Here is a 27,934-nt window from a genome sequence, read left to right on the forward strand (position 1 = left end):
GCGGTGTGAGCCCCGGAAGTACTCGTCGCCTGAGAGGCGGTCTGGTTAGGAAGGCGAGGTTAGAGGTCGCGGGTGCAGAAAGCGTTCCTGCCGCTGGCCTATTCGCTATGTAGCGGAGGGGTAGGCACCCTCCGCCACGTTCTGGAAGGTTCTTGGGCTCGACTAGGGCAGTAGACCCAGGATTTCTAGTCCCCGGCTTCGGGTCCTTGCCGGCTGAGCGGAGCCGCCGCCGCCATGTTTGGCTGCTTGGTGGCGGGGAGGCTGGTGAGGATGGGGCCGGGTGGTCTCAGGGAGGGGGCAGGACGCCGAGGGCGAGGCCCCGGGAAGGGGAGGGTGCGTCGGTGCGCGGGATGCGGGGAAGCCCCCTCAACGTCTAGTTGACTGCTGAGAGTGTGAGGGTGGGCAGTGGGACGCTGGGATGTTCGCTCTCCTTTCCCCACAGCTCTTTTCAGAGTAGCAGTCACACCATTAGCTGCCATTTATCGAGTGTGCATTATCCTAGGCAATGCGCGCCTTTTGTCTGTTCCTAGTCATCTCAGCCATCCATGTAGCGCTTATTTGGCACTGCAAACTTAACCGTCACTCGTGAGATGGTGGTTCTCATTCTCATTTTGCAGTTGAGGAACTAAAGCTCAGTTGGCAGTATAAATACTCGCCTGAGCTCATAAAGTGAATTCGAGGTAAATGTGGTGTTTGAATCTAGTCTGTAGCGTCCTGTTTGTCGAAGATGAAGGTACTCGGGCAAAGTATAACTGCTGGGTCCTTTTGGAAGGGCCCTAATAAAAATATGCTTAACGTAATTGGAAATGGGCTGATAGAAACGCCTGGAACTTAAAGCGTGAGCGATATCTGTGATGACCCCAGAAGGAGCGTGAGCAGTGAATTTCCTTATTGGTAAAAAGAGGTAACCTTCCGAATTGTTAGGTAAATGAATTAAGTACCTGGGATTGTTCCGGAAGAATCTGGAGGGTGAATCTTGCTTGCCTCCGTAGAAGCCACTCAGAAATCCATTTCAGACCTGATTCCTTTCACCTAGAATTCTTTCTCTTTATTTTTTTCTCCCTGCTTTATTAAATGTTGCAGCCCCTTTGTTGAATTTTTTCATCAATTTTTGATAATGTAGTGTGTACACAGTTCTAAGGAACCACAGAGATAAATTGGAGATGGCTATCCTCAGAAGATTTATTGTCTGTCCCTTGAATGACTGGGAGGCCCCTTTTGGTGATGGTGGTGATTGATAATATTGGTGGGATAACTTTGTATTGCTTCTGCTCCGGATAGGAAGAATGAAAGGACCAGCCTGGGATTGAGTGTGGGACGAATTTCGTTAACGAATAACATTTAAAATGTGTGTGTTTTTCTAAAGAATAGAAAGGCCCTATGGAATCCGTGTTGTCTACTAATTTGGAAGGAATTTAGTTATAGCAGTGCCTGTGTCTATTTACCTAACACCTAACCTACATAATGGATATACAGTAGGGGTTCCTTCATGACAAGATTTTCTTTGACGGTGTTTGACTTTTTAATTCTGGAGTATTTGAACATGTTAATCAAAATGAAGGGCAAATAGACCTAGTGATGCCTCAACGTTTAACTACATTATTCTTTGACTAGAAAAATTCACCAAATCTAAAGTTATGGACTCAGTAAAAGATGTACCCTTTTTCCTAAGGTCGAGGATTAGAGTGTCATAATACAGATTAACAGAATGTCTGGTGCCTTTGACAGAGTTGACATTTAAGAAATATTTATTTTACCTGATGGTTATTTCAAGACTTGTAGATACCATGATTTTATGTGCCTTTTAAGATTATGCATGCCAAAAACTGGTAAAATTGAATTTAATACTAATAGGCATTTTGGTTTATATTTATGTTCTTTCTTCCTTTGTTTTATTCTCTGTATTTAAACTGGAGGGTTTAATAATTTGGGGGTTACAAATATTTTTCAGTGAGTAGGCAAAATGACAAATAATGAATCTGCAAATAATGAGGATTGACTGTAATAACTTCTGAATTGCTTACCCATTTTAATTACCCGAGGTTCTTTACCTTCAAACTAGAAGATAAAGCTTTGGTGCATGGTGTTTTGAACAACCTTTCATTTTTATAACATTCTGAAGCTGTAGTGATTTATTTATGTAAGTAAAATCCTTTCAGGGCACTTCTGAAATAATTTAGTTATGTTTTTGAAAGATTACATTCATTAAGTCATTTTAAGGCTAAATGTATATTTTTAGATTTTTCTATTAAAATAAGCACTCTTTTTGGTGTATTTGGTAATTCCATAGATTATCAGATTGATCCAATGTTATACTTGATATAATGACTATAATTGACTATATTTGGTAACAGAGCTTACAGCAATACTAAAAGGGCTATAGAAACTTATCAAACTATTTCACTAAGGCGAGTTTCTTATATTCTAGGTGCAAACAGCTGCACAGCAAGTGGCAGAGGATAAGTTTGTTTTTGACTTGCCTGATTATGAAAATATCAACCATGTTGTGGTTTTTATGCTGGGAACAGTCCCATTTCCTGAGGGAATGGGAGGATCTGTCTACTTTTCCTATCCTGATTCAAATGGAATGCCAGTATGGCAACTCCTAGGATTTGTCACAAATGGGAAACCAAGTGCCATCTTCAAAATTTCAGGTCTTAAATCTGGTAAGAATAATATATTAAAACAGTTTCATAATTAAACTTTTTTCTTAAATAGCATAACACAGAATGTGGCTTTTTTTACTTTTTATTATATTTTTCTGATTGCTGAAGTAATATGTAACATTATTTAAAAAAAAAAAAAAAAATCAGGGACTTCCCTGGCAGTCCAGTAGTTAAGACTCCATGCTTCCACTGCAGAGGGCACAGGTTCCATCCCTGGTCAGGGAACTAAGATCCTGCATGCTGTGAGCATGGCACGGCCGGAAAAAAAAAAATCAGATGGTACTGACACATTTGAAAAATGGTAAGTGAAGAGCCCTTACACTTACACTCCCATCCATCCTCTGCCTCTGGAGAGAACCACTCACTGTGGTTTTCTTTGTATGCTATATACCTTTGTAAAGGGATTTTTCTGAATTAGTGGGTGTTTTAATAAAAATGAGAGGAATCTTCTCATAATTTGTAATATGCACATCAGTGTTTAAATAAACAGATAAACCAAGGAGACTTGTATAGGAAATACAATGAGAGTCCTTTTTTTCTACGAAGATCTTTTGAGCTCTTAGATTTGATTACCCCTTCAGTGTTCTTCTGTTGGTTGTATTGACATTGCAGGTGTTAGATCTTACAGGGACAATCCTTGCTTTGATGCTTGAAAGTATTTTGTTTAGAAATTGAGAATGATACTAGGTAGCATTTACTCCCATTGAATATCTGGTTCCTTTGAAAGTCTAGATAAAAACAGACATGAAAAGTCTTAGATTATAAATATGTGTTCTCCTGGAAATAGTCTGTAACGTCCAAGGCAAAGTTATATTTAGGTAACATGTTTATATATTTAACAAACACTTTGATATCTACTATAATGATTAAGTTCTTGCCTGAGATCACTCATATTCTTACAAAGGAAGATAGTTCTATGGACCAATATTTAGAAGGGTGAAAAGTAATTGCGGATGTTTGTACAAAGTGCTGAGAGAGAATAGGTAAGGGACAATTAACTCTTAAGTAGGTTGGGGAAAATTTCTGGGAGGAGATGATATTGGACCTTTTGAGAAGATAAGTAGGAGTCTGTCAGGCCTGTGAGAGGCCTATTGGGCATTCTTTTCTAGGTAGAGGTAATATGGGTATAATGATGAAAGTTTGAAATCGTGGTATGCTCAGAACGGCACAAGTTATGGTGTATAGGATAGGCAGGCACGGATCATGAAAAGCTGAAAAGCTTATGTATCCCACTGACTCATTTGAATTTAATAGGCTAGCAATTTTTAACATGCTTAGATCACAGACCTATTTGATAGTGTCATAAAAAGTATGTGTAATATAATATAAACATAATGTAAATACTAAAAAGTTTGCATGTACTCTGAAGCCCATCCATGTGTCCCTCCCCATAAAGAACTGTCCCTGTATGTGTAGAGGAGGCAGTGAACAATTTCAAGTAAGGGAATGATATGATCAAATTTAATTTTTATCCTGAGGACTGTGAAGAATGAACTGGAGCAGTTCTGGCCAGATGATGAACTGTTAGCTGCTGTTATTTATGTAGTTGGAATTCTACAAGAAGAAATGGGAAAGAATAATATTTAAAGCTAAAAATTGTTGAGATTGATGATAAATACTAATCTCTAGATTTAAGAACCAGGACAGATTCTTACAGTCCTTCTCAGTGGGGGTTCACTGAGAGAATTATCCCTAATCCCTAAGGCAGTGGTTCTTAAAGCATGAATCCCTGACCAGCAGCATCAGCATTAACTGGAAACTTGTTAGAAATGCAAATTTGTGGTAGGACCCCAGACCTACTGAATCAGAAAACTTGGGTGGAATCCAAGTATTTAAATAGGTTCCCTAGGTGTTTTTGTTGCCTTCTGAAGTTTGAGAATCATTGTCCTAGGGCATCCACCGTATGTAATGAATTAATACTTGTACATATAGCATGGTATTAGTTCTGAATAGTCTTTGGGAGAATTAAGAAAACAGTCATTATCAAATCACTTTTTCTCTTTTCTGTAGCTGTGCCTAAATAGAAAAAATAAGTAGAAAAAAAATGTGGACAACTCAATACACTTTAGTGAAGTTAAATATATAGAGAAAGTAATAAAGACACCAGAGAGAGAAAACAAGTCATTAATAACTGAACAGCAATGAGTCAGTTTAGCATATTTATCAACAGCATGAATAGAGGTCAAAAGTCAATAGATGAGTATCTTCAAAGTGCCAAGGAAAAATAAAATAACCCTCAAAGCTATCATTGTAAAGTGAAGGAGAAATAAATGTGTTTTCATGTGGAGATGTAGAGTTTACTACTAATAGACCATTACTGAAAGAACTACTGAAGGTAGTTGTACTTTAATAGGAAGGAACTGAATCCCTGAATGTAGAAGGGTATGCCAGACTCAAAGTTAGCAAAGAAATTGGTAAACATATAGACAAATCAGGACAACTTGATTACATAAAACAATACAATAAATAAATGCACAGGAATTAAATACTGTACTGGAAAACAGTGCATATGACAGGAGGGGTAGTGATCTGAGTAAGCTTTCTGAGGTCCTGTGGTTTAGAAAGAGTAATAAAATTGATTCTACTTTCAAGTAATCCTGTTAAAATTTTAAGGAAAACTTAAAAAAAAAAAGAAAGAAAAAGACAGAAAAATACATGGTATGTGAAAAACAAAATGAGATGGTAGAAATAATTTCACATATATCAGTTATCAAAATAAATCTAAACCTACTAAACTTACCAGAGAAAGCATGGAGACTCCAGGATGGGATTTTTTTTTTAAGGCAGCAAACTAATAATTATAGTGATGTTTATCAGTAACATGTCTAACACAAGGAACCTCCCAAAAAGCTGTCATAGGTGTGTTTTAGAAAAATGGGACTAAGGCAAAAGCATTATCAAGGATTAAGAGGTTCACTCCCTAGGAATGAAATAATTCACTAGGAAGACTTAAATATTTCTCGGAAAAAGTGAATGTCATGAATTTGTGTGTATATAAAACATAACTTCAAATATATAAAAAAATTGACTTTACAATGATAAGTGGACAACCTTACAATCAATATTTTTTTTTTTTGCGATACGCGGGCCTCTCACTGTTGTGGCCTCTCCCGTTGCGGAGCACAGGCTCCGGACGCGCAGGCTCAGCGGCCATGGCTCACGGGCCCAGCCACTCCATAGCATGTGGGATCTTCCCGGACCGGGGCACGAACCCGTGTCCCCTGCATCGGCAGGTGGACTCTCAACCACTGCGCCACCAGGGAAGCCCTCTATGTATTCTTGATACAAGTTATTTATAAGATATGTGATTTGACATGTTTTTCTAGTTTTTGGATTGTCTTTTCTCTTTATGGTGTCTTTTATAGAGCATGTGTTTTTGTGTGTTTTTTTGTTTTGTTTTTCTGCAGACATCTTGTTTATTGATTTGTTCCCTTGCATCTTTTTAAAAATTATTTTATTGAAGTATAGTTGATTTACTTAGAGCATGTTTTTAATTTCAGTGAAGTTCAGTTTTTCAGTTTGTTCTTCTCTGGATTGTGCTTTTAGTGTTGTGTCTAAGAAATCTTTGCCTAACCCAAGGTTACAAAAGTGTTCTCCTAGATGGTTTTAGTTTTAGATTTTACATTTGTATCTGGGATCCAATTTGAATGAATTTTCGTATTTAGTGCGAGGTATGGATTGAACTTCGAATTTTTTTTTTTCGCAAGTGGATATCAAACTGTTCCAACACCATTTGTTGAAAAGAGAAAGTAATGTATAGATGTTTATATGAATATATATTGATTTAAAAATGAAAGAGAAATGGAAATAGATACTGTTATACAGTTTTTTAATCAAATTACTAGTTGGAAAGCATGCTAGAAAATTAAATGGATACTGGTAGATATTAATAGTCATAAGCGATATAGGCAGAGGAGCAACTAACTTGGGACAAGAGAGAGAGATTTTTGGTTTGGGTGTGAGGAACCTTTGGAACATGATAGCGATGCCTTAAACATAAAGTGGTGGGTTTTGTTTGTACAGCAGTAGGCTAGTAGCCAGCCAACTATTAACCTTTGCATAGTGGGACAGTGCAGGCTTATTTTGTACCCAGACTCATAGGCATTGATTAAGGTTAATATTGGCCACCATCTAGTATACCAGGACCCACTGGTTGTTTTTGGAGACATACTAATTAAATTGTCAATTTAATTGTCCTTACCTTACCTTACCTTCTCTTCTCTTTGCTCTAGCTTTGCCAACATTTTGAGTAGGGAAAGGGGTGCAACATCTCTTTTTCATTTATGATCATCACTATATTCCGTGAAGGAGATGCCTTGGAAATAGTGAAAAGTGCTTTCTTCTGTCATTTTTGCACTGCCTTCGGCTGTCTTTTCCCTTTTCTCTGTGACACCCAAAACGTTGGGGGCAGTGGGCATAACATTCTGAGATCATAAAAACCCAGACATTTCCTTATTGTGTTATCTCATCCAATCTGGAGAAAATTCAGCAATCAAAAATGAGTTAATACAGTTGCTCTAACCAAAACTTTAACAATAATAATTACTCAGTGACATATTTTCTGTGGAGTTAGCTAAAACAGTCCAAAATCCAGTCCCAGAGTAATACTTAATCCATTATGGGAAAATGGATTTATTTCCATTATGATAAAAGTAATTCTTTTATTCTCCTGCCTTTTAAAAAATAAATTATTTCTCATCATTTCCATTATAACATGGTTTTTGATAGCTTTTATCTATGAAAACAAAATGAAATTTCAAGGCAGTATTTTTAATGAGTAAAGCACAATGCTTTATTAAAGGAAAAACAGCTTAAAATATTTAGAGACTTATTGATTATCAACATTAAACAAATGATAAAATGCTGTTAAAATGTTTTGGGTGGTTCTTTCCTAGTGTGTTTGGAAAATGCGCTTTTCGGATGTTTAAAGTATTAGAATTCTTAATTTATACAGAGAAGATTAGACTTTTTATTCATATTAGGGAATTTTGTATTATTGAAATATAAGAACAGGTGGACTTGTAATGGATTTATATTTCTGAACCTTTGAGATGCCCTTTATAAGTTTTATTACATTGAGCAAACCTAGCTAACTAGCATATCAGGGTGGAAGAGAGACTTGCTGAAGTAACTTTAGGCAGTTGTGATTGAACTGAGAATTTATTAAGTAAGAAATCTAGAAGAATTTTATGGGAGTAGGGAGGGTAGACGGTTAGTTGAAGTGAAGCAAATTTCATGTTAAACTTTGGCAGTGTTTGGTTCTCTGCTGGTTGATGAACAGATTTCTTAATTTTGCACAGAAAGGTTTTGGTCAGAGAGAGAGAATTGCTCTCTTGAGAGAATTGCAGTTAGTAGGACATCTTAAAACAAGTTACTGTGAGTTTTATTTTGTTTGAGAGAAGATTCTTTGTGGCTCTTGGGTTCTGAAAAGGAGTTATACAATGAATATACTTTTCGGCTGATGATGGAACAATCTGGGGTGATGGTTGAGAATTAGGATGGGACTAAACTTGAAAATATAGAAGGGAGGGTTTGATGTTAAGAAACAAGAAGAAACTTCCCTTCTTCCTTCCTCCCTCCATGGGATCTAGAAATCCTAAAAAAAAGTAAATAAATAAAAGGCACAAGCTTAGATACAGTTTGGTGGTTAGAGACTTGGGGAAGTTTAAATGAGTCTCTTGCAATTTTTATCTTTAGATGCTGTGCTTGGTGTTTAGTGCGGAAGAGACATTTAATCAAAAACTTAGTAAAAATCATGAAATACTGGGAGTATTATATAAAGAGATTTTTTGCTTTACAGAAATTGTATGCAAACTCAAATTAGCACATAAAAGGGAATATTAACAAATTAAAATTTGTTTGTATGGAACTTGTATTTTAAAAAGTGGGTAATTATATGTCTTTTGCTATATCATGATTTTTAAGTTGTCTGTTTACATTGTGAATGCTTGGGAAATATACTAGAAATTACTCTAGACATTTCCATTAAACAAGTTACAGAAGAAAAAAATACTTGCTTATGTAAAGACTTTGTTGTATATCAACTTCATTCTTAGCACATACATTTCAAATTGATGACTGCTTTCATTTAGGGTCTCCGTATCTGTGGGTGAATATTAAGATCACTCCAAGACAGTATTCAAAGGAAGCAGGTTACTGAGCTAATTGAAAGTGGCTCTATAGAAGATTAGACTAGAGCATGCACCTGAAGTATGAATAGGTTTGGATGGGATGGAAGTGGGAGGATGGGAATTGCATTTGGAAATCATCAGTCATGAAAGTAGTAGTATACACTGCACCTTCAAGTGACAGTGAGGAGGAGACTTTTAAAGGTAGCTTGATAGACTTCTATTTGGGACGTGTGGGGCGAGGGGTAAGGTTTAAAGGTAAAGTGGAGCTGTTGTGTGCTGGTTATGCTATGGGGGGTTTACTTTTTTTTCTGGTAGGCAAGTGTTTGAGCAAGAGAATGATACTTTAAAAAAATGATGTTTTAGTAAAATCATTGTCTAGGATGGGTTGGAGAATCTTGTTGAGATTAGAGCCAGAGCAGCCAATTAGGAAGATTTTATAATGTTTGAAGGATGAAGGAAAGGGTAACATTGAATATCTGCTCATGCAATGCATTGTACTAGGCTTTCATGTGTATTATATATTTAATCTTTATTATTAGCTTCTGGTTTTCAAGAGACTGGATGTCAGAGAAATTAAATATTTTGCTAGCATTTGGTGTTGTCATACAATTGATTTTTGTATATTGACTTTGTATCCTGGAGGATGAAGGAAGGGGTAACACATTGAATATCTTGCTAAACTCCCTTATTAATAGTTCTAGTTGCATCCTAGAATTTTCTATATAGATGATCGTAACATCTATGAAAAAGACTTTCATAGATTTGAAAGACTTTCTTTCCAATTTTTTGCCAAATTTTATGTCTTTTATTTCTTTTTATTGCCTTATTGCATTGCCCAGCCCTTTGAGCATCATGTTGAATAGAAGTAGTAAGGGTGCAGTGAGGCAAGAAAAAGAAAAGAAACATAACAGTTGTTCTCTCTTCCTCTGTTTTATGAGTGTCTATGATTGAAAATGAATTGCCCCTTTCATCAATATGAAATACCGAAAAGAAACATAACAGTTGTTCTCTCTTCCTCTGTTTTATGAGTGTCTAAGATTGAAAATAAATTGCCCCTTTCATCAATATGAAATACCATTTATTATGGTAATGCTTCTGTCTTGAAGTCTACTTTGTCTAAAATTTATGTAGCTTCTCCAGTGTTCTTTCTCTCCAGTGACATGCTGTATTTTTCCTGTATTTTTACTTTGAGATAAATCTATGTATCTCTTGTAAACAGTATATAGTTAGGTGCTGCCTTTTTTTTTGACCTCTGTCTCTGCCTTTTAAATTAGGTGGTTAGACCATTAATATTCAATGTTACTGATATGGTTAGGTTTAAGTTTTTATCTTGGGTTTTTTTTTTCCACCTTCTTTTGGATCGAGTATTTTTAAAATCCATATTTCTTCTATTGGGTTTTTACTTTTACCTTTGCATTTTTTTTAGTGGTTCCTCTATGGATTATTATATGAATCGTTAACTTTTTACACTGTACCATGAATTAATATTAACAAAATAAACATCTGTATTTGACAACTATGAACCTGGATTTGGTCATTTTTATTGCGTGTCATCTCCACTTTTCCTTGCTATGTCAGCCCACTTAGTGAAATTCTGAATATAAATGAAAACTTTAGGGCAAAAATCACATTTTGGTAATTTATTTTGAATTAAAAATATTTATCTCCATTCTCATCATCTTCATACTGAAGTTAAACATTGCATCTCTTAGTAGCATGTGGGAGAATCAGATATGTGTAATAGGAAGCCAAAAGATCTCTTATAAATACTCTACATTTTTTCCCCAAAGTTCAGAATTTTCACATCCTTCAGAGTTGAATAGCAGAGGCAAAAGGATTATTTGCTCACCTTTGCTTTGTCTTAATCTCATCCAGAGAAACATTTCATGGTTTGTACTGGGAATTTTCTCAGTGGACTGCATCTTTCATTTTCTTAATGAAGTCTTTTGGGAGATAGGCTGCTTTTTTGATGTATGTCCATTTTTGATGTATGTCCATCTCATTAACACAAAAGGTATCTGTAATTAGAATTAGAAACTCATTTTCCACATAATTTTAGTATTTCTTTCTAGTTCTATGATATTAAGTATTATCAGGTCTCACAGTACTTTCTGAATTTTTTTCACAGTAATTTTGGAAAGTTTTTCTTAAAATTTCTTACCTGAGTTCTGAAGTTGATATCTAGCCTTAGTAGCATTATTAAACTGTAAGATGCACAAAAAAACTCAGCATTCATATAGTAGGTCAGCTGAATGCTGGTGTTCACTTATAACAACTTAAGCATCTGTTAAAACCTGTTATATATGAATAATGAGATGCCAGGTAATGTTAACATGAGCACACTCTTTTAAATTAAGGTTTAAATTTTTAATTCTGAACTCGGAAGGTGGAAGCAGTTTCTTTTACCAAAAATATGTAACTGAAAGAATTTATATTATTCATATTTATACATGTTTATATGCATATGTCTGTCAAAAGTAATTATTTGTAGAGTTCATATCCTATTTGAAGAGTTTGTTTAAGCCACATCCACATATTCTTTCATACACATACTTAAGTTCAACTTAAAACCTTCCTTTTCTCTGTAGGTTAACTATTTTAAAGTGTTTCAAGATACAATGAGGAAATGGCTCAGTGCCTCAGTCAGGGAGAATTCCAGTGACATCTACAGTGGAGAATTATGTGGAGAATGGGCAACGGAAGAGGCCAAGATTGGAATAGCAGGTGGGGGAGTAGGACATTAGGTCAGATATAATGAAAACACTTATGTGGAACTTAAATACTTTTTTGTGTGTCTTTAGCACTTTAGTATGTGATTGTACTTAATAGAAGAATAAGAAATAGTTGATTAAATTACCTGTGCTATAAAGAGGGATTATATATTTATATGAATAAAATAGAGTAATGAATGCGGTAGAGCTTTGTAGAATACTCTTGTTATGAGAAAAGGCTGATACTTTGTGTTTTAGGCACCTGAACTATGCACCTTATATTGGGGTTTTACCTTTTTTTTGTTTTTTATTTTTTTGGCCAGGGCCCTACTGTGAGGTAGTGTTAGTTTGGAATGAAATTCTAAAAGTATCACTTTTGATACTTAAAAAAATTTTTGCATTAGGGAATTAGAGCAACTTTATTTTGAAATAATTTTAAAATTAGAGAAAAATTATGACAATAGTGTAAAGAATTTTTTATATTCTCCCATATTCATTAATTTCGTTACTCTTTATCATTCTCTGGATATTTTTTTTTCCTGAAACTTTTGAGAGTAAGTTGTAGATATCATACCCCCTTACTCCTAAATAAATCAGCATACATTTCCTAGAACAAGGATATTCTTTTATAATCACAGTATAATGATCAAATTCAACAAATTTAACATTAATACAATACCTTGTCTGATATACATTCTACATTAAAGTTTTGCCAGTTTTCCCAATAATGCCTTTTATAGCAGTTTCCTGCTCCCTCCATCTAGGGTCCAGTCAGTATTGTACATTGCATTTAATTGTCACACTTCTTTAGTCTTTAATCTGACACATTGCTCAGCCTTTCTTTGTCTTTCATGGCAGTGACATTAAAAATATCTATGAAAAGAAGGCTTAGCACCAAAAAGGAATTTTTAAGAAATGTTAAAATTAGAGTTTGTCATAAATCATCACTTAACTTTCTTCTTTATAGTTCTGCTCTTTTCTTTTTGGGTTTGCTGCCATATTTTAATGTCATTGCTTTGGCTTCTACACATGACATATACAGTCTCTCATTTTATCTAGCTCAGTTGCCAAGAAGAAACTTTTAAACTTATTCTAGTTTTCATTTTAAGATTGGGTTGAGCTTGTCAAGGGGATTAGAAAGGACAAAACAACACCTCAAGATACTACTATTAGTCTGTTTGCATGCGGTGGAACTAGAGCCAGAATGGGAACCTTTTACTTCCTGATGTTTCTTGATTTCCTTTCTTGAATGGCTTATTGTGAAGTAAGTAATGAATAAAAAGCAGTTAAGAGTTCATACTACAGAATTTGTTGTAAACAGGTAGGATAATGGACGGGAATGAGCATCAACCTTGGAGTTTGCTAGACCCGTTTGAATCCCAGTGATACTCACGACTAGCTGGGTAGTCTTGACCAAGTTCTTTAAGCCTTAGAAGAGAATCCAGGTAAAACGGGGATAATAATACCTACAGTGCATGTGTTTTGCGGAGCATTAGAGATAATGCAAAATGCATAATAGTGCCTGGCACGTAGTTGGTGCTCAAGGAATGGTTATTACGTTTTTATAAAATCATAGAAAGACAGCTCTAGGAGGGAATCTTAAAAATCACCCGGATAATGAAATCTATTCAGAAAGGTTAAGTAATTGTTACTGACTTATTAGAGTGTAAGCTCCTTGAGAGTAGGGACTGTTTGTGTATCTTTTACCTTGTGTTCTTTAGCGTGTATAGAGCACAGTGATGGACTTTAGATACTTGGTAAATATTGATAGTTTAAATACATTTCAGACAAACAAATTCTAGACATATTACAATGTCAGGTAAGTTATTTTTGTCTGGTTTAAAGTACTTATTATTGATAGACCTTTGGAAGTCACATAGCTCTTAGAATACGCATGAGTAAAAAATGTAATTTCAGGCTTGTCAGGCTATCAATAGAAATAAAGCAGAGGTTTTAAGGAGATATATATATATATATATATATATATATATATATATATATATATATACACACACACACACACACACATATATGATTTCTAAATATTTATATTCAATACTAAGAGGATTTTCAGCAGGCATAATTAAGTTGTTTTTCTGTAGCTTTTTAGCATATGTCATGTTCAAATGCCACTTCATAGTGAATTGCTTATTTTTGGCATAACAGTTTTCTTTAGTCTTCATCCCAGCTGCTATGCACACCAAAAGTATCTTAACCAGTGGACTCACTTTTAGTTTTTTGGTTTCTTTTTGGGGGCACTTATAACTCTTAGAAAGATTGATATTTCATGAGTTTTATTCTTCTGTAGAGGTCTTCCAGAGAAAACATTTACTTATATATTTTTTAAACTCATTCTATCTTGCAGTTACCATATGGGTCCACTGGACCATTTTATAAATTTAATGTGCATTTGAGGATATTAGTGATCTTATTTTGTCTATATCTTGAAACATTTTGCTGTTTCATCCAAGGAATTATTTCATCATTTCTCATTAATTCTCAACTATGGAAGAAAAGAAAGGCTGAAACAATAAGAAAAAGGAAAAATGATGGAATTACTTGAAGCAGAGGTTGGCAAACATTTTTGTAAAGCTTAAGATAGTAAATATTCTAGGCTTTGTGTACTACATATGGCCTCTGTGACATATTCTTCTTTAAACAACCTTAAAAATGTGAAAACTATTGTATGTCCTATCCTAGGTCATACAAAAACAGGTTATGGGCCAGATTTAGCATGTGCACCTTAGTTTGCTATTGCCTTATCCTATGGTTTTCATATTGCATTGTCCAAAGGATTATGTCATGTTTCAAGAAGTATAAAAGGAGACTGGAGACACCATCTTCATTGTCTGCTTTTTGCTTTTATTGGACAGAATTAGGAATTAATAATTTTTCATATTTTGTTCATGATGGCAAAGAGAAGAAAATTGACAGGGGAACAAGTTTCACAATTTTGTGTGAATCAGAAAATGAATACAGGGACTTCCCTGGTGGCACAGTGGTTAAGAATCTGCCTGCCAATTCAGGGGACACGGGTTGGAGCCCTGGTCTGGGAAGATCCCACATGCTGCGGAGCAACTAAGCCCGTGAACCACAACTACTGAGCCTGTGCTCTAGAGCCCGCGAGCCACAACTACTGAGCCCGTGTGCCACAAGTACTGAAGCCTGCGTGCCTAGAGCCCATGCTCTGCAACAAGAGAAGCCACTGCAGTGAGAAACCTGCACACCACAACGAAGAGTAGTACCCACTTGCCGCAACTAGAGAAAGCCCGTGCGCAGCAACGAAGACCCAACACAGCCAAAAATAAATAAATAAATTTATTAAAGAAAATGAATACAATGAGGCAGATAGCAGCATTCTAGACTCATGATGGTGGTGAAGTTGATCATATAAGCAAAATCTCAAGATTGAATCTTCAGATCATGGTCTCTTAGGTGAATTTTCTCAAATAAAAAAATGGATGATTGAACAGTATATTTCTAAGGGCCAAAAGAAAATATGGTATTCTTATCCATTTAGTCATTCAGCAAGGAGGAATTAATCACGTAGTATTTTGTGACAAAATCTTGGACATGTGGTAAAAGGATGTGTGCTGGTATTCTTTCATCTCTTACGTTTGGTCTCCAAATTTGACTGGATACAGTTTGTAAGTGGACATTGCTGAAAGTGGGTGTGTATACAAAGGTGATGAGAAGATAATGTAGAAATGAATGAAACTAATTGGATTGATTATTCTAAATAATGTTTATAAGTCTGAAAATGACAATGTTTTGCAAATTACAGATCAAAGAGGGTAGCCATTCTTTCTTCAATAAATTATGAGCCATTAAAATTTTCAAAATATCAAGGTTTCAAGTATTGCACTTTGACAATGCAACTGCCAGAAGAAAGACCAGAAGTGATGATAAGCTCGAATCTATTAGAGATCCACATTTATTAGTGACATTTGAGGAACAGTTGTATTCAGAGAACGTGGCCCATTTTGGCTATTTATAACTTAAAAACCAGGCAAATGTGGGAAATCTGGAATGGATGTTTGAGTTTGCTGTACTTTAGTACTTACGAAAATTCTAATAAAGTTTTTTAATATCTCTTCATTCTTTTGAACATTTTTTTGTGAAATGAAGTGTATATAGTTTTAAAAAGAGTCACACCCAGATAGTAAATGATGATGACTGCTTTTCCTTGTATACTGACAGTAAAGCACTAGTTTCCTATAGGATTTTCTCCTCTGAGTTGTGTTAGGCTAGTGAAGAGGGATACTTTGAGAAACAACCTTAAAAGATTTGCTGCTGCTTTTACTATTGGAATGTTACTGAGAACTTTTTGTAATGTATGTTTTTTTTTAAAGACCAGGTCAGATGTTTTACTTTCCCTGCTGTTTTTGTTTTTTAATTTTTTGGTTATAAGACTCAGTGTAACTGATCATGTTTATCTTTTTACTTTGGCTGTCAAGAATTCATATCCAAAATTAAACACTCACTGTAAGTTTGTACATTACGTTCCAATGTTTCTTTCCAATATTATATGGTTTGCAAACAAGAACCTATGTACTTGGAGGGTACCAATTACTCTGTCAAGCCCGTTTTGAGAATAAGATTGACTAAAGGAATGGTTTAACTGCACAGTGGATTTCTTTGAAAATATAGATTAAAGATTACTGAAGACTGAGGGTTTTTTTGTTTTTCCCATCTTAAGTTGTCTTAGTCCCAGAGAGCTTTAAAATGAAAGAGAATATTTCCTTAGCCCCAGTTTTTGCAACAGATCTTAGAGAGTTTTCCTTAGGGCTTCACTTATTTGCCAAGAGCTTGTGTGTGATAAAGGATGGAGGTTAGAGATGACAGGGCTTTCTGCTTGGGCCGATCACTCTCTGGGTAGTTACAACTAAGGCAGTAGTAGGTTGTATTGAACTACTTTCCTTGATTGAGATCATTGGAGCCTGTTATACAGGCAAATAGCAGTACATTTTCTGGACTTAGCATAATTCTAGGTTTAAAACAATTAAAAGGATGGAGTAAGGAACTCCAGAAGTTCATCCCTCCATAAAAGCAACAACAGCAAAAACTGGCAAAAACTCTCAGAATCAACTTTTTCAGGACTCTGGAAACTAACCAAAGGCTTGTCGCAACCAGAGGGACATTTAATCAAGAAAAAACACTGAATCTCTGTAAGAACGGTGAGCTTTGTGGTAGTTAATCTACCCTGCTCCCAACTCTTGTTCCTCAGCTCAGTGGTAGCCTTGAAAATAACAGACCATGTTCTTGGTACTGGTACTGATACCAGAGGGAGCAGAATGGACCTTATTCACAATTAATTGTAATTAACTTGTTTTGTTCTGTGGTTCCCTGGAAGACTGATTTAAGAGGCTCACCTTTATCTCTTTTAACTTGGAACTCTTCCACTGCTAAAATGACTTTCTGCATATGTTTGTCAAAAATGTTTACAGGTAAATGTATTAGTCACTGCTGCCTGAGGCAGTGACAACAGTTGGGGCAAATAACAGACTAACCAAAAAGCTTGGAAGGAAAGGCTGGGAATAAGATACTTTGGGGAACAAGGGTTTTGAAATTCTCCTGGGGATTCCTGGGAATCTAAAAGACCACATGGGTGTCCAGGGCTGTACACATGCTTGGGAAAGACCTAAGAAGGTTCTAAGCTCTTCCTGCTGGCTGACCTTGAAGGCATGAGTATTTTTTAAAATAAATTTTATTTATTTATTTATTTATTTATTTATTTATTTATTTATGACTGCATTGGGTCTTTGTTGCTGTGCAGGGGCTTTCTCTAGTTGTGGTGAGCGGGGGCTACTCCTTGTAGTGGTGTGCGGGCTTCTCATTGCAGTGGCTTCTCTTGTTGCAGAGCACAGGCTCTAGGCGTGCAGCCTTCAGTAGTTGTGGCATGTGGGCTTCAGTAGTTGTGGCACACGGGCTTAGTTGCTCCGCGGCATGCGGGATCTTCCCGGACCAGGGCTCGAACCCGTGTCCCCTGCACTGGCAGGCGGATTCTTAACCACTGTACAACAAGGGAAGCCCAAAGGCGTGAGCATTGAAGGCATGTCTCAACACATAAAGCCTACCTGCAAACACTGGGAGAATTTTTTGGTTCCAGGCTTCTAAGGAAATCTCTTTCCATTCACTAGCTAACCACTAACCTAATAGAACAGAGACTTCAGTGGTCACAAATGACAAAAAATACAGACTTTATAGTATTAGTTCAGAAAAATCATTAAACAAGGAAACAGCCACAATAAACAGTATCAATAAACCCTAAGGAGAGGTGAAATATCTGATTGCTGGAGTTGCCACATTATTCAATATCCAGTTTTCAACAAAATGCTATGAAGCATGCAAGAAACAAGGCCCTTTCACAGAATAAATGAATAGAAACTGTTCCTAAGAAGTATAGACATTGGACTTAATAGTCAAAGACTTTAAGGAAGCTGTCTCAAATATTCTTGAAGAGCTAAAGGAAATCAGGAGAATGATGTATCATCAAATAGAAGATACCAATAGAAAAAAATTTTTAAGGAAATAAGTTATGGAGTGGAAAAGTACAGTAACTGAAATGAAAATTTGACTAGAGGGTTTCAGAAGCAGATTTGAGTAGGTGCAAAAAAGAATCAGTGAATTTGAAGATAGGTAAAATACCTAATTTGAAGAGCAGAAAGGAAAAAGAATGAAAAATGAACAGAGCCTTAGAGACCTGTGAGACACCATCAGGCATGCCAACATATGCATAATGGGAGTCCCAGAAGAAGAGGAGAGAAGAGGTAGAAAGAATATTTGAAGAAATAATTGCCCTAAAACTCTAAATTTGATGAAAAACATTAATCTACACACTTAAGTAGCTCAAACTCAAGTAGGATAAACTTCACTCCAAGACATGATAAACTGCCAAAGACAGAGCATCTTGAAAGTGGCAGGAGAAGCAGCTCATCACATACAAGGGTCCTTACTAGATTATGGCTGATTTCTCATCAGAAACATTTAGACCAGAGGCAGTGGGATGACATATTTAAAGTACTGAAAGAAAAAAGGTCAATCAAGAATTATCTAGCCATCAGAAATGGAGAAATGAAGACATTCCCAGATAAACAGAAATTGGAATAGTGGCTAGAGGACTTACCCTATTGGAAATGCTAAAGGGAGTCCTTCAGGCTGAAATGAGAGGACCTGGGATAGTAATTCGAATTCATGTTAAGTAAAAAAGAACACAGCTAAAGGTGACTATACAGGTAATTATGAAAGCCTTAATACATACTTTGTAACTTTGCTTCTTTTCCTATCTGATATAAAAGACAATGGCATAAAACAAAAACTCTTAAGTCTGCTTATGGGCATACTAGGTATAAAGATGTAATTAGTGACAACAATATAAGGGAGAGAAGCAGTTACATAGGAGCAAAAGTTTTTGTATACTATTGAAATTAAATTGGTATTAATCCAAACTAGAGTTGTTCTATTTTAAGATGTTAATTGTAATCACCAGTGCAACCATTTAAAGATTATAATAAAAATATATATATATAATAAAGGAAATGATAAGGGAATTAAAATGGTACACTGGCAAGTATCTATTTAACATGAAATTCAGCCCTTCAATTAAAAGGTAGAGATTTTCAGAATAGATTAAAAAACATGGTACAGCTATTGATTCAAAGATATAAATTGGTTGAAAGTAAAGGATGAAAAAAATTATGCAAACCGAAACCAAAGGGTCAGTCTATCAAAAAGATACAATTACAAACTTTTGTGTACCTAATAGAGCCTCATGAAGCAGAAGTAGAGTTGAAAGGAGAAATAATCAGTTCAACAGTAATAGTTGGAAACTTCAATACCTTACTTTCAGTATGGACAGAACAACTAGACAGAGGATCATCAAGGAAACAGAAGACTTGAAAAACACTATAAACCAACTAGACCTAATAGACTTATGTAGAACATTCTATGCAACAAAAGCAGAATATACATTCTTCTCAAGTGCCTATGGAACATTTCCTTGAATAGCTGTATGTTAGGCCACAAAACAAGTCTTAGTATATTTTAAAAGATTGAAATCATGCAAAGTATCTTCTCCGACCACATTGATAGAAATTAGAAGTAACAGAAGTAAACCTGGAAAATTCACAAATATGTGGAAATTAAGTAAAACAAATAATTTCAAAATACCAAAAATATCTTAAACCAGTCATGTTTAGTGAAGTGTGTGTATTTTTAAAGCACAGAAAAATACAGTTATGTTTGTATTCATATGCTTGAAAATTTAATGAGTCTTGATACTTGCAGTAAGTGTTCTAGTTATTAGGGATGTGTGTTGTCCTAGAGTTCTGTAGTATTTGTTTAGACATAGTCATATAAAAAGCAGATAAATCAAAAATCTATTCATTGTATGATTTTTTTTTCTTAGACTAACTTTTCTGATTATGTCTTATGTGGATTAATAAAACTGGTCTATTTTTTCATGTATAAGTTAGCTAACACTTAGAGGCTCAGATATATCAAATACACATTTGATATATTTTATATATTTATGATGTATTATATATTTTACTTGTAAATAAATATATTGTAAAGGCGAAAATTACTATTTTCCGAATAAGCTGCAAATTCCTTTATTGCTTATTTGATAACAGATCATCAGGTGTTGAGTGGGGTGATTTATGACATTTAGTAAAATATGCCATGTCGTTATCAGTATTAATGGCAATGAAATCTCTTTCTTTAGTGGAATAATCAGAAAATATTAAAACTAATTCTAAAAATTTTTTTAAATATCCTTCCCTCAGAGTTAGCATTGAGAATCTGTTATCTAGTTAATGCTCATTTATTTTTCTCTTATTCTCTTAATTTCCATTTCTAGCTGCAATAATTTTGTAAGTTTTAGAAAAGTAACAGCTATTTTTCTGGTGAGGAAAATTTTGGTTTTCTTAATTATTTGTTAATACGGTAAAAGCTAGGCATCCTTTTACATTTATCTGAGAAGAGACAAACATTCATGTAACAGAACTTTTTAGTGCATATAGATCAGAGGCTCTTCACATATTTATAGTTTATTATTATTATTATTATTTTTTAATTTATTTTTTGCGGTACACGGGCCTCTCACTGTTGTGGCCTCTCCCGTTGCGGAGCACAGGCTCCGGACGCACAGGCTCAGCGGCCATGGCTCACGGGCGCAGCTGCTCCGCGCCATGTGGGATCTTCCCGGACCGGAGCACGAATCCGTGTCCCCTGCATCGGCAGGCGGACTCTCAACCACTGCGCCACCAGGGAAGCCCCACATATTTATAAAGGAATTTGTGTGTATACAAGTTAAATTTAAAATATGTGGCACATGTTAATTTTTTTCAGGAGAAGGAAGCCAGCACCCTTTTGGAGCCATGAATATTGTCCGAACTCCATCTGTTGCTCAGATTGGAATTTCAGTGGAATTATTGGACAGTCTGGCTCAGCAGACTCCTGTAGGTAATGCTGCTGTGTCTTCAGTTGACTCATTTACTCAGGTAATGGAATGTACATTTCATTATTTTCTAAAATAATTTAAAAATCACATTCTGTACTCTAGAAATTAGCTTGGTGGTAGATAGAATTCATGTAAAAATGAAGGTAAACACATATGATACAAGTTATTGGCTTCCATGAATATTTTCAGTTTGTCTTCCTCTCTATAGGTATTTTAAAATTTATAAATGCTTTGGTGAGACTTAAGTTTTTATAGTGATAAAATAGCTCAAAGTGATTTTTTAAAATGGGTTTAAATATTAACTTTTCTTCTTTTCCTCCCACAGTTAGTATGCTAGGCTGTGAGTATACAGTTGTAAACCTGATGAGCAAGATCCTTGTCCTCGTGGAGCTTAAAGTGACACAATTCCATAAGGGTTGACTTTTAACCTGTCTGGCAGAGGCCTGAAGGGGAGAATGATCTAGGCAGAGTTATAGCTATTACAAAGGCCCTGTTATGTTTGAAGAATAAAGTGAAACTTTGTGTCTGGGGTAGAGTGAACGAGGGTGAGAGATGGGAGATGAGGTTGGAGATTATGGGGGAGGTGGCTGCAGGATAAATCATATGCGACCTCATTGGCTTTTGTAAAGACTTTGGCTTATATTCTGTTTGGAAGAGAAAACATAAGAGAGTTTTGAGCAGGAGAGTAATATGATCTAACTTACATTTTTAAAGGATCACTTTTGCATCTTTGGAGAGAAACTGTAGTGAGGCAGAGAGGGAAGGAGGAAGATCAGTTAGGAGGCTCTTGTGAAAATCTAGGTGAGAGATTTTAATGACTTGAACCAGGAAGTATGGGGAAGTAGAAATGGAGGTGATGAAAAGTAGTTGATTTCTGGAGATAATTTGAAGATGGGGCCAATGGTGTTTCATGGTGTGGATCACATGTGAGGTCTGAGATAGAGACATCAACTATGGCTCCAAGGGTGTTGGATCCAGGAACAAGAACACAGGAATATTGTGAAAAGAACAAGTATGGGCTGGGAGTGGAATCAGGAGTTGAATTTTGATTGCACTATGTTTGGGATGCCTGTTAGATACCCAGCTGGAGAAGACAAGCTTAGAGTTCAAGAGAAGTAAAAATTTGGGAGTCATCAGTGTAGAGGTGGTATTTAAAGTTGGGAAGGGGATGTGATCACTGAGAAGTAACTGTAAATAGAAAAATTGGCCAGTGACAGAGCTTGGGGCCATTTCAAAGTTGAGACGCTTAAGGGATAAGGAGAAATGAAAGGAGCAGCCTGAAGTAGGAGGAGACCCCAAAAGTGCTGTTTTGGAAGCCAAGCGAAGACTGGATTTTAAGAAGGAAGAAGTGATCAGTAGTATTCACTGCTGATGGGTCAAGTAAGATGAAGGCTAAGAATTAACCATTGGATTCAGCAAGGTAAAAGTTATTAAAGATTTTGACAAGAGTTCATAGAGGTGGAAAGGGTGTTTGCAGCGAGGTTGAGTGAATTGGAGAGGAGGAAATGGAAACAGTGAATATAGATGACTCTTGACGAGTGTTGTCATAAAGGACAGCAGGTGAATGGTCTGGTTGCTTGAGGGGGCTATGGGGACAAGTAATTTTTTTTTCTTTCTGTTTTTAATCGGTGATATTATATCATGTTTGACAGGAATGAAGCATTAGTGAGAGAAAAATTGATGATGCAGGCGGGTGGGGAGGCTTGTGAAAGTGGTGTCCTTGAGTAGGAAATAAGACCGTATTGGGAGGTTTTCGATAGGATAATGGACAGTGTTTATAGTAATGGATATATGGGCACAGACAGACACAGGAGGTTGGTAAATGTGCTGATGAGAAGTTGTGCAAGTTCTCTCTCGATTCCTTCTCTTTGCTCAGTGAAATAGGAAGCAAGGTCATCAGCTAAGATTGAGGGGAAAAGAAGTATTGGAAATCTAAACCAAAAGGATTATTAAACAAGTCCTCTAGGAGAGGAGGAGGGTGAATGGACTAGAGAAACCTTCTGGGCTTGCTAGGAAGCACATTTTTGAGGATTGTGGCCATGAATTTAAGCGCCGACTTGTCATATGATCTCTTGAGAATGGGCCAAATTAAAGAATGGCAGAATCTGGGTGTTAAAAATTTTGTCAGTAACTAAAAAAAATAAACTATACTGAAAAAAGCAAGTTGTAAAACAATACTTATAGTGTCCCATATAGATTGTATTTGAAAAATGTCTGGAAAATACATGACAAAGTGATGTTATCCCTGGAGAGGGGCAAGAAGACTTTTTACTCTATAATTATAAGTTATTTGAGCTTTTTAATGAAGCATATGTATTTTATTAAATGTTTTATTATGAAATATTTTAATATATAGAAAAGTGCATTCCACAAATATTTATTGTATACCTATTGTGTGCGAGGCATTTTTTAAGAACAAACAGATAAAAATAGGTAGACAAAATAATACCCATCCTTACAGAGCTCTCTTTATAGTGGGGTATATTTGAAGACTTCCACCTAGATTTAACTGTTACATTTTGCTATATTTGCTACTAATTAAAAAATTATATAAAGTGTTACAGATACAGCCCACTGCTCTCTGCTTCTCTTCTTCCCTTTCCTCTCCAGGTAGCTACTCTTCTAACTTTATATATCTTTCCTATCTGTATTTTAGTACTTAAAAAATTTTTCATATTTGTTCACAAAACATGTATAGTACTATTTGTATATGTGTTTTTAAACGTGTTTCTAATTTATGCTCTTAGTTATTCTTACTTCACTTTAGTTTTTATCAGTAGTACATGGTTTAGAAAATCAAATAGTTTTACATGTAAAACAGCTGTCCTCTATTATACCTTTTATATTCTGCTTTATTCTGCCTCTCAGCAGCAGTCACTTTCAACCTCCCCCTCATTTTTTTTCCCTCCTTCTTGTATTTATTTCCATGTGTCAGAAGAAACTTGATTAATCTTTCTTTATTAATTTATTTATTATAGGTATTTTCCATTGACTTACCGATACATAACATGATTTAGCTCTCTTAATCCGCTGTTCTCCAAAATACACAGATATCTTTTCTCCCCACCTTTCCAATATAGATTTTCATTAAGTTAGTATTCAAAGTTTTCAGTATTATGACCTGGTAAATGTTTTTCAAAACTGAGCCATGTGTAGTGCTATGATTATATTTCTTGTTCTGTATAACTTTTCATTTATCCTGGTTAATAAATTTCTCATTTTTTTCCTTTGCATGGATTTCTGTATTTCCATTTCTAATAATTTATGCCCAAACTCTGCCAATTGTAAATTCCCATTCAATATATTTAAATATAGCAATTTAAAATTTGTCTTGGAAACATTTCTCTTGGAACTCTCTTTTTTGTTCCACTGTGGACTGATTATTCTCTTGGTCTGTTGCATAGCTGTTGTTAAGGTATTGTTTTCTTTCACCGTTACTCCAGAAATTCCTTTTATTTCTCTTCTGTGTTGAATCCCTTTTTTTCTGGTTCTTCTATTTTTACTTCTTGTTATTTACCCTTTCGTATGTTTTTAAAATGGATATAAATGTTTGTATCATACTGCACAAACTTCTACAACTTACTGTTGTTCACTCAGCATTATTTTTAAAGATTTATCTGTGTTGATACATGGAATCGATTTAGTTTGTTTTAATTGTCATATGTCATATGTACGAATGAGCCGCAGTTTGTTTTTCCATTTCCAATGGTAGATGTTTTTATACGTTCTTAGTAATATTTATAAGACCTTAAATTTTTGCCAAACTTGATAGGTGAAATTAGAATATTACTATTGTTTTGGGGTTTTTTTTTGGACTGTTGGTGAAGTTGAGCATCTTTTCAGATTTTTGGCCTGCATATGTATTTTCTTTTATAGGAATTGACTGTTTATATAATTTTCCCCAATTTTCTGTTGTATTATTTTTGGCACTTTTTAATTTTAGCTTTTTGGGAAAAGGCCTTTATGTGTTATGGATAATAATCCTTTGTTGTATATGTTGTAAATTTTTTCTCCTACCTTGTCTTTGAGTATTGTTTATGGTGTCTTTTGCATACAGACATATTTTTCTGTAGACAAATTTTATCAGTTGTTTCCTTTATGATTTGTGGGTTTTTTGTATTTGAGAAATTCTTCCCTATGCTGATATGTAAAGATGTTATGTTCTCTTATAGTTCTTAAGGCTTTTAATGTTGTACTTTTTGAATTGTGTTTGTGTGTGGTATGGGAAGGGATCTAAACTCATTTTCCCCCCTATGGAAAACTAGTTCTAGTCCCATTAAATGAATAGTTAGTCCACATTTTTTTTTTATTCTGAATAATAGCATCTTTGTCATATATCATGTGTCACATATGCTTAGGTTTGTTCCTGGGCTCTCTCCTTTATTCCAGTTAGTTTATTTGCCTGTCCCTTTGCCAGGAAAAATCTTAATATCTGGAAGGCCAAGTCCCTCCTCCTAGTCATCAAAATAGGCTTAGGTATTTTTCATAATAATTTTAGTATCAGCTTGTCAAGTGCCATGAAAAATCTTGTTGGAATTTAGTTGAAAATTACATTGGATTTATAGGTTTAATGTGCCTTTATCACATTAAGTATTCCCATCCGTGAACATATTGTATCTTTCCACTCAACATGGTATATAAGTCCTTTCATTTGTTTTCTTTCTTATCTCTCAAGACAGTCTTAAAATATTTTCCACAAAAGTCTTACTATTAGCTTGTCTTAGCATTTCCCCTAGGTATCTTACAGACTTTGTTTCTGTCATGAATTGGATCTTCTTAAAGTTACATTTAAAAATTTTTCTTGCTTGTATGGAGGGTTGCTGTTGATTTTTTTTCTCCTGGTACTGATCTTTTAGTTAGTGATCTTATTGGTTCAACTCTGATATTGGTTCAAGTACCTTGACAGTAGAGTCTCTTGGACTAAACTACCTCGATATTATTAAATAAACAAAAACCCTAATAAGATGTTTCTTCCATGTAGAAAAGAGACAGCAAGAACCTTCATGGCTAGTTTTATGTTTTGGAGAAAGTGATGTTGGGAAGATTATTTTTGAGTGAATAAAAGGTAGTATTATCGTTAGTAGTTCATTAATTTTGGGGTTTAGTGCTTAAACCCATTTGATTCTCAAGAAATGTGAATCAGTTTACTTCTTGCTTCGACAAAGGAGTCTTGGAGGATGTTAGTGGATTTGCCCATTTGAGGGGCAGTGAGAATGAACAGACCAGGAAATAGAAATGAAATAGTGTTACCTTTCTCTTCTTTGTAATTGATGGTGAGTAACCAGTTGTTCCTTTTTTATACTTAAGTTTTTATCTTTCTGGTAAGAAAAAGACTTCTTGGATATGGTTACTATTTTATATGAGAAAATAGGTTGATTTGATGAGGGTGGTATTTGAGGAGAGGGGCATCTCCAAAGGTGGAGATAAAAGAAGATATTTTGAATGAAAAAACATTTTTTCTTTTTTTTTCCCAAAATGAATATGTTATAAACTTTAAAATATTTGATAATCATAGAAATTCTTTGAGATATAAAGAAAGTACTAAAGGCAGATTGTTACGATTTTGTGGCATAATGTCATTTTATGACTTGCCTTAATGTTCAGCATTAGATTGTCTCAGAACTCACAGTCCTTAAACCAAGTTAATATGACAACATTTTTAATTAAAAATATTAAGGCCTAAATGGAGTATTTAGTATAATCCATTAATCTATTTATTATTAACTTTTAGTTCACACAAAAGATGTTAGACAACTTCTACAATTTTGCTTCATCATTTGCTGTCTCTCAGGCCCAGATGACACCAAGTCCATCTGAAATGTTCATTCCGGCAAATGTGGTTCTGAAATGGTATGAGGCATTTTGTAGCTCTCATATTAAGGCTTCTAGTAACCTACAAAAAATGTGTGTTTTTTGCTTGTGAATGTATTTCTTCTTTGACATTTAAACATATTCTTTTATTGTGGACATCAGAATACATTAACATTTGCATGCAATTAAAAAGTATGTATTTTAGAGTTCACATTAGGAATAATTTTTACCCCAAATAATATTTTGTTATATAGTAGCCATTTTGGCTTTATAAAGACAGGAAAATAAAATTGCTTATGTTTTAGGGACCACAGTTAAGGTCTGTACATTTTTTTATATTTTGAATTGTAAGTACTGTATATGAGGCTTGAAATATCAATGAACTTTTTTTTTCATAAGTAGAAAGTCTTGATCTAAAATAAACATGTATGAAACATCGGAGTGGTTTATACTGCACCCTGTACATGAATCTATTTCTTCAGCTTTTCTGTGTTTCTGTTTTATAGATATTTCTTTTCACTTTGAATATCCCAGTGTTGGGGAGATACATAAGGAGAGTTTGCTGAGAAGTGGTAGCATGGTATAGCATGGATTGTACTAGAATGTATTAGGTTTGAGCTTTGTAATAATGTAGCTATGTGACCTTGAGCAAATTATTCTCATCTATGAAATGAGGGAGAAGGAGTTAGATTTCATTTTTTCTTAGGTCCCTTCTAGCTCTCAGATTTGCAAAAGATAAAAAAATTAATAAAATTTATTATGATTTGTGCTTTCTGATACAGCCAGTTAAATCACTATGCTTGCTGTCTTTTATAAATTAATAATTAAACTCCCAGATTAACTTTTAACTTTCTAAGTTTTTAATCTTAGCATTTTAGAAATGACATGTAAAGTTATTTGCTTTTTGATGAGTCATTTGTCACATTATGAAAGATTCTAATTAAATTTCTTATAAATATGTTTTTCTTTTGTAGGTATGAAAACTTTCAAAGACGACTAGCACAGAACCCTCTCTTTTGGAAAACATAATTTGAATAAAATAATTTTTAATGGATTCTGAAATTTGTCATGTTTTGAAGATAATCATTCTATTTGAAAGCATGAAGTCAAAAGGATCATGAAACCTAAGTTTAAAAACTGCTTAGTGACTAT

General features: G+C 34.9%; 1 protein-coding gene across 4 annotated transcripts; it reads left to right on the top strand.

Annotated features, from left to right (window-relative positions):
- Positions 1-27,836, top strand: HIKESHI (heat shock protein nuclear import factor hikeshi). Of its 4 annotated transcripts, XM_067750635.1 has the most exons (6): positions 3-264; positions 2,043-2,140; positions 2,429-2,666; positions 20,860-21,011; positions 26,703-26,821; positions 27,757-27,836. In XM_067750635.1, the coding sequence occupies exons 3-6, from the start codon at positions 2,516-2,518 to the stop codon at positions 27,809-27,811; spliced, it is 477 nt and encodes a 158-aa protein (XP_067606736.1). In that variant the 5' UTR covers positions 3-264; positions 2,043-2,140; positions 2,429-2,515; the 3' UTR covers positions 27,812-27,836. The 4 variants fall into 4 exon arrangements, with proteins under 4 accessions (XP_067606733.1, XP_067606736.1, XP_067606732.1 ...); XM_067750632.1 differs by lacking the exon at positions 2,043-2,140 and having other exon boundaries at positions 1-264; positions 26,763-26,821; XM_067750631.1 differs by lacking the exon at positions 2,043-2,140.
- Positions 27,837-27,934: the final 98 nt, after the last annotated feature.

Source organism: Pseudorca crassidens, chromosome 9, assembly GCF_039906515.1.
Source record: "Pseudorca crassidens isolate mPseCra1 chromosome 9, mPseCra1.hap1, whole genome shotgun sequence".
NCBI classification, from domain to species: Eukaryota; Metazoa; Chordata; class Mammalia; order Artiodactyla; family Delphinidae; genus Pseudorca; species Pseudorca crassidens.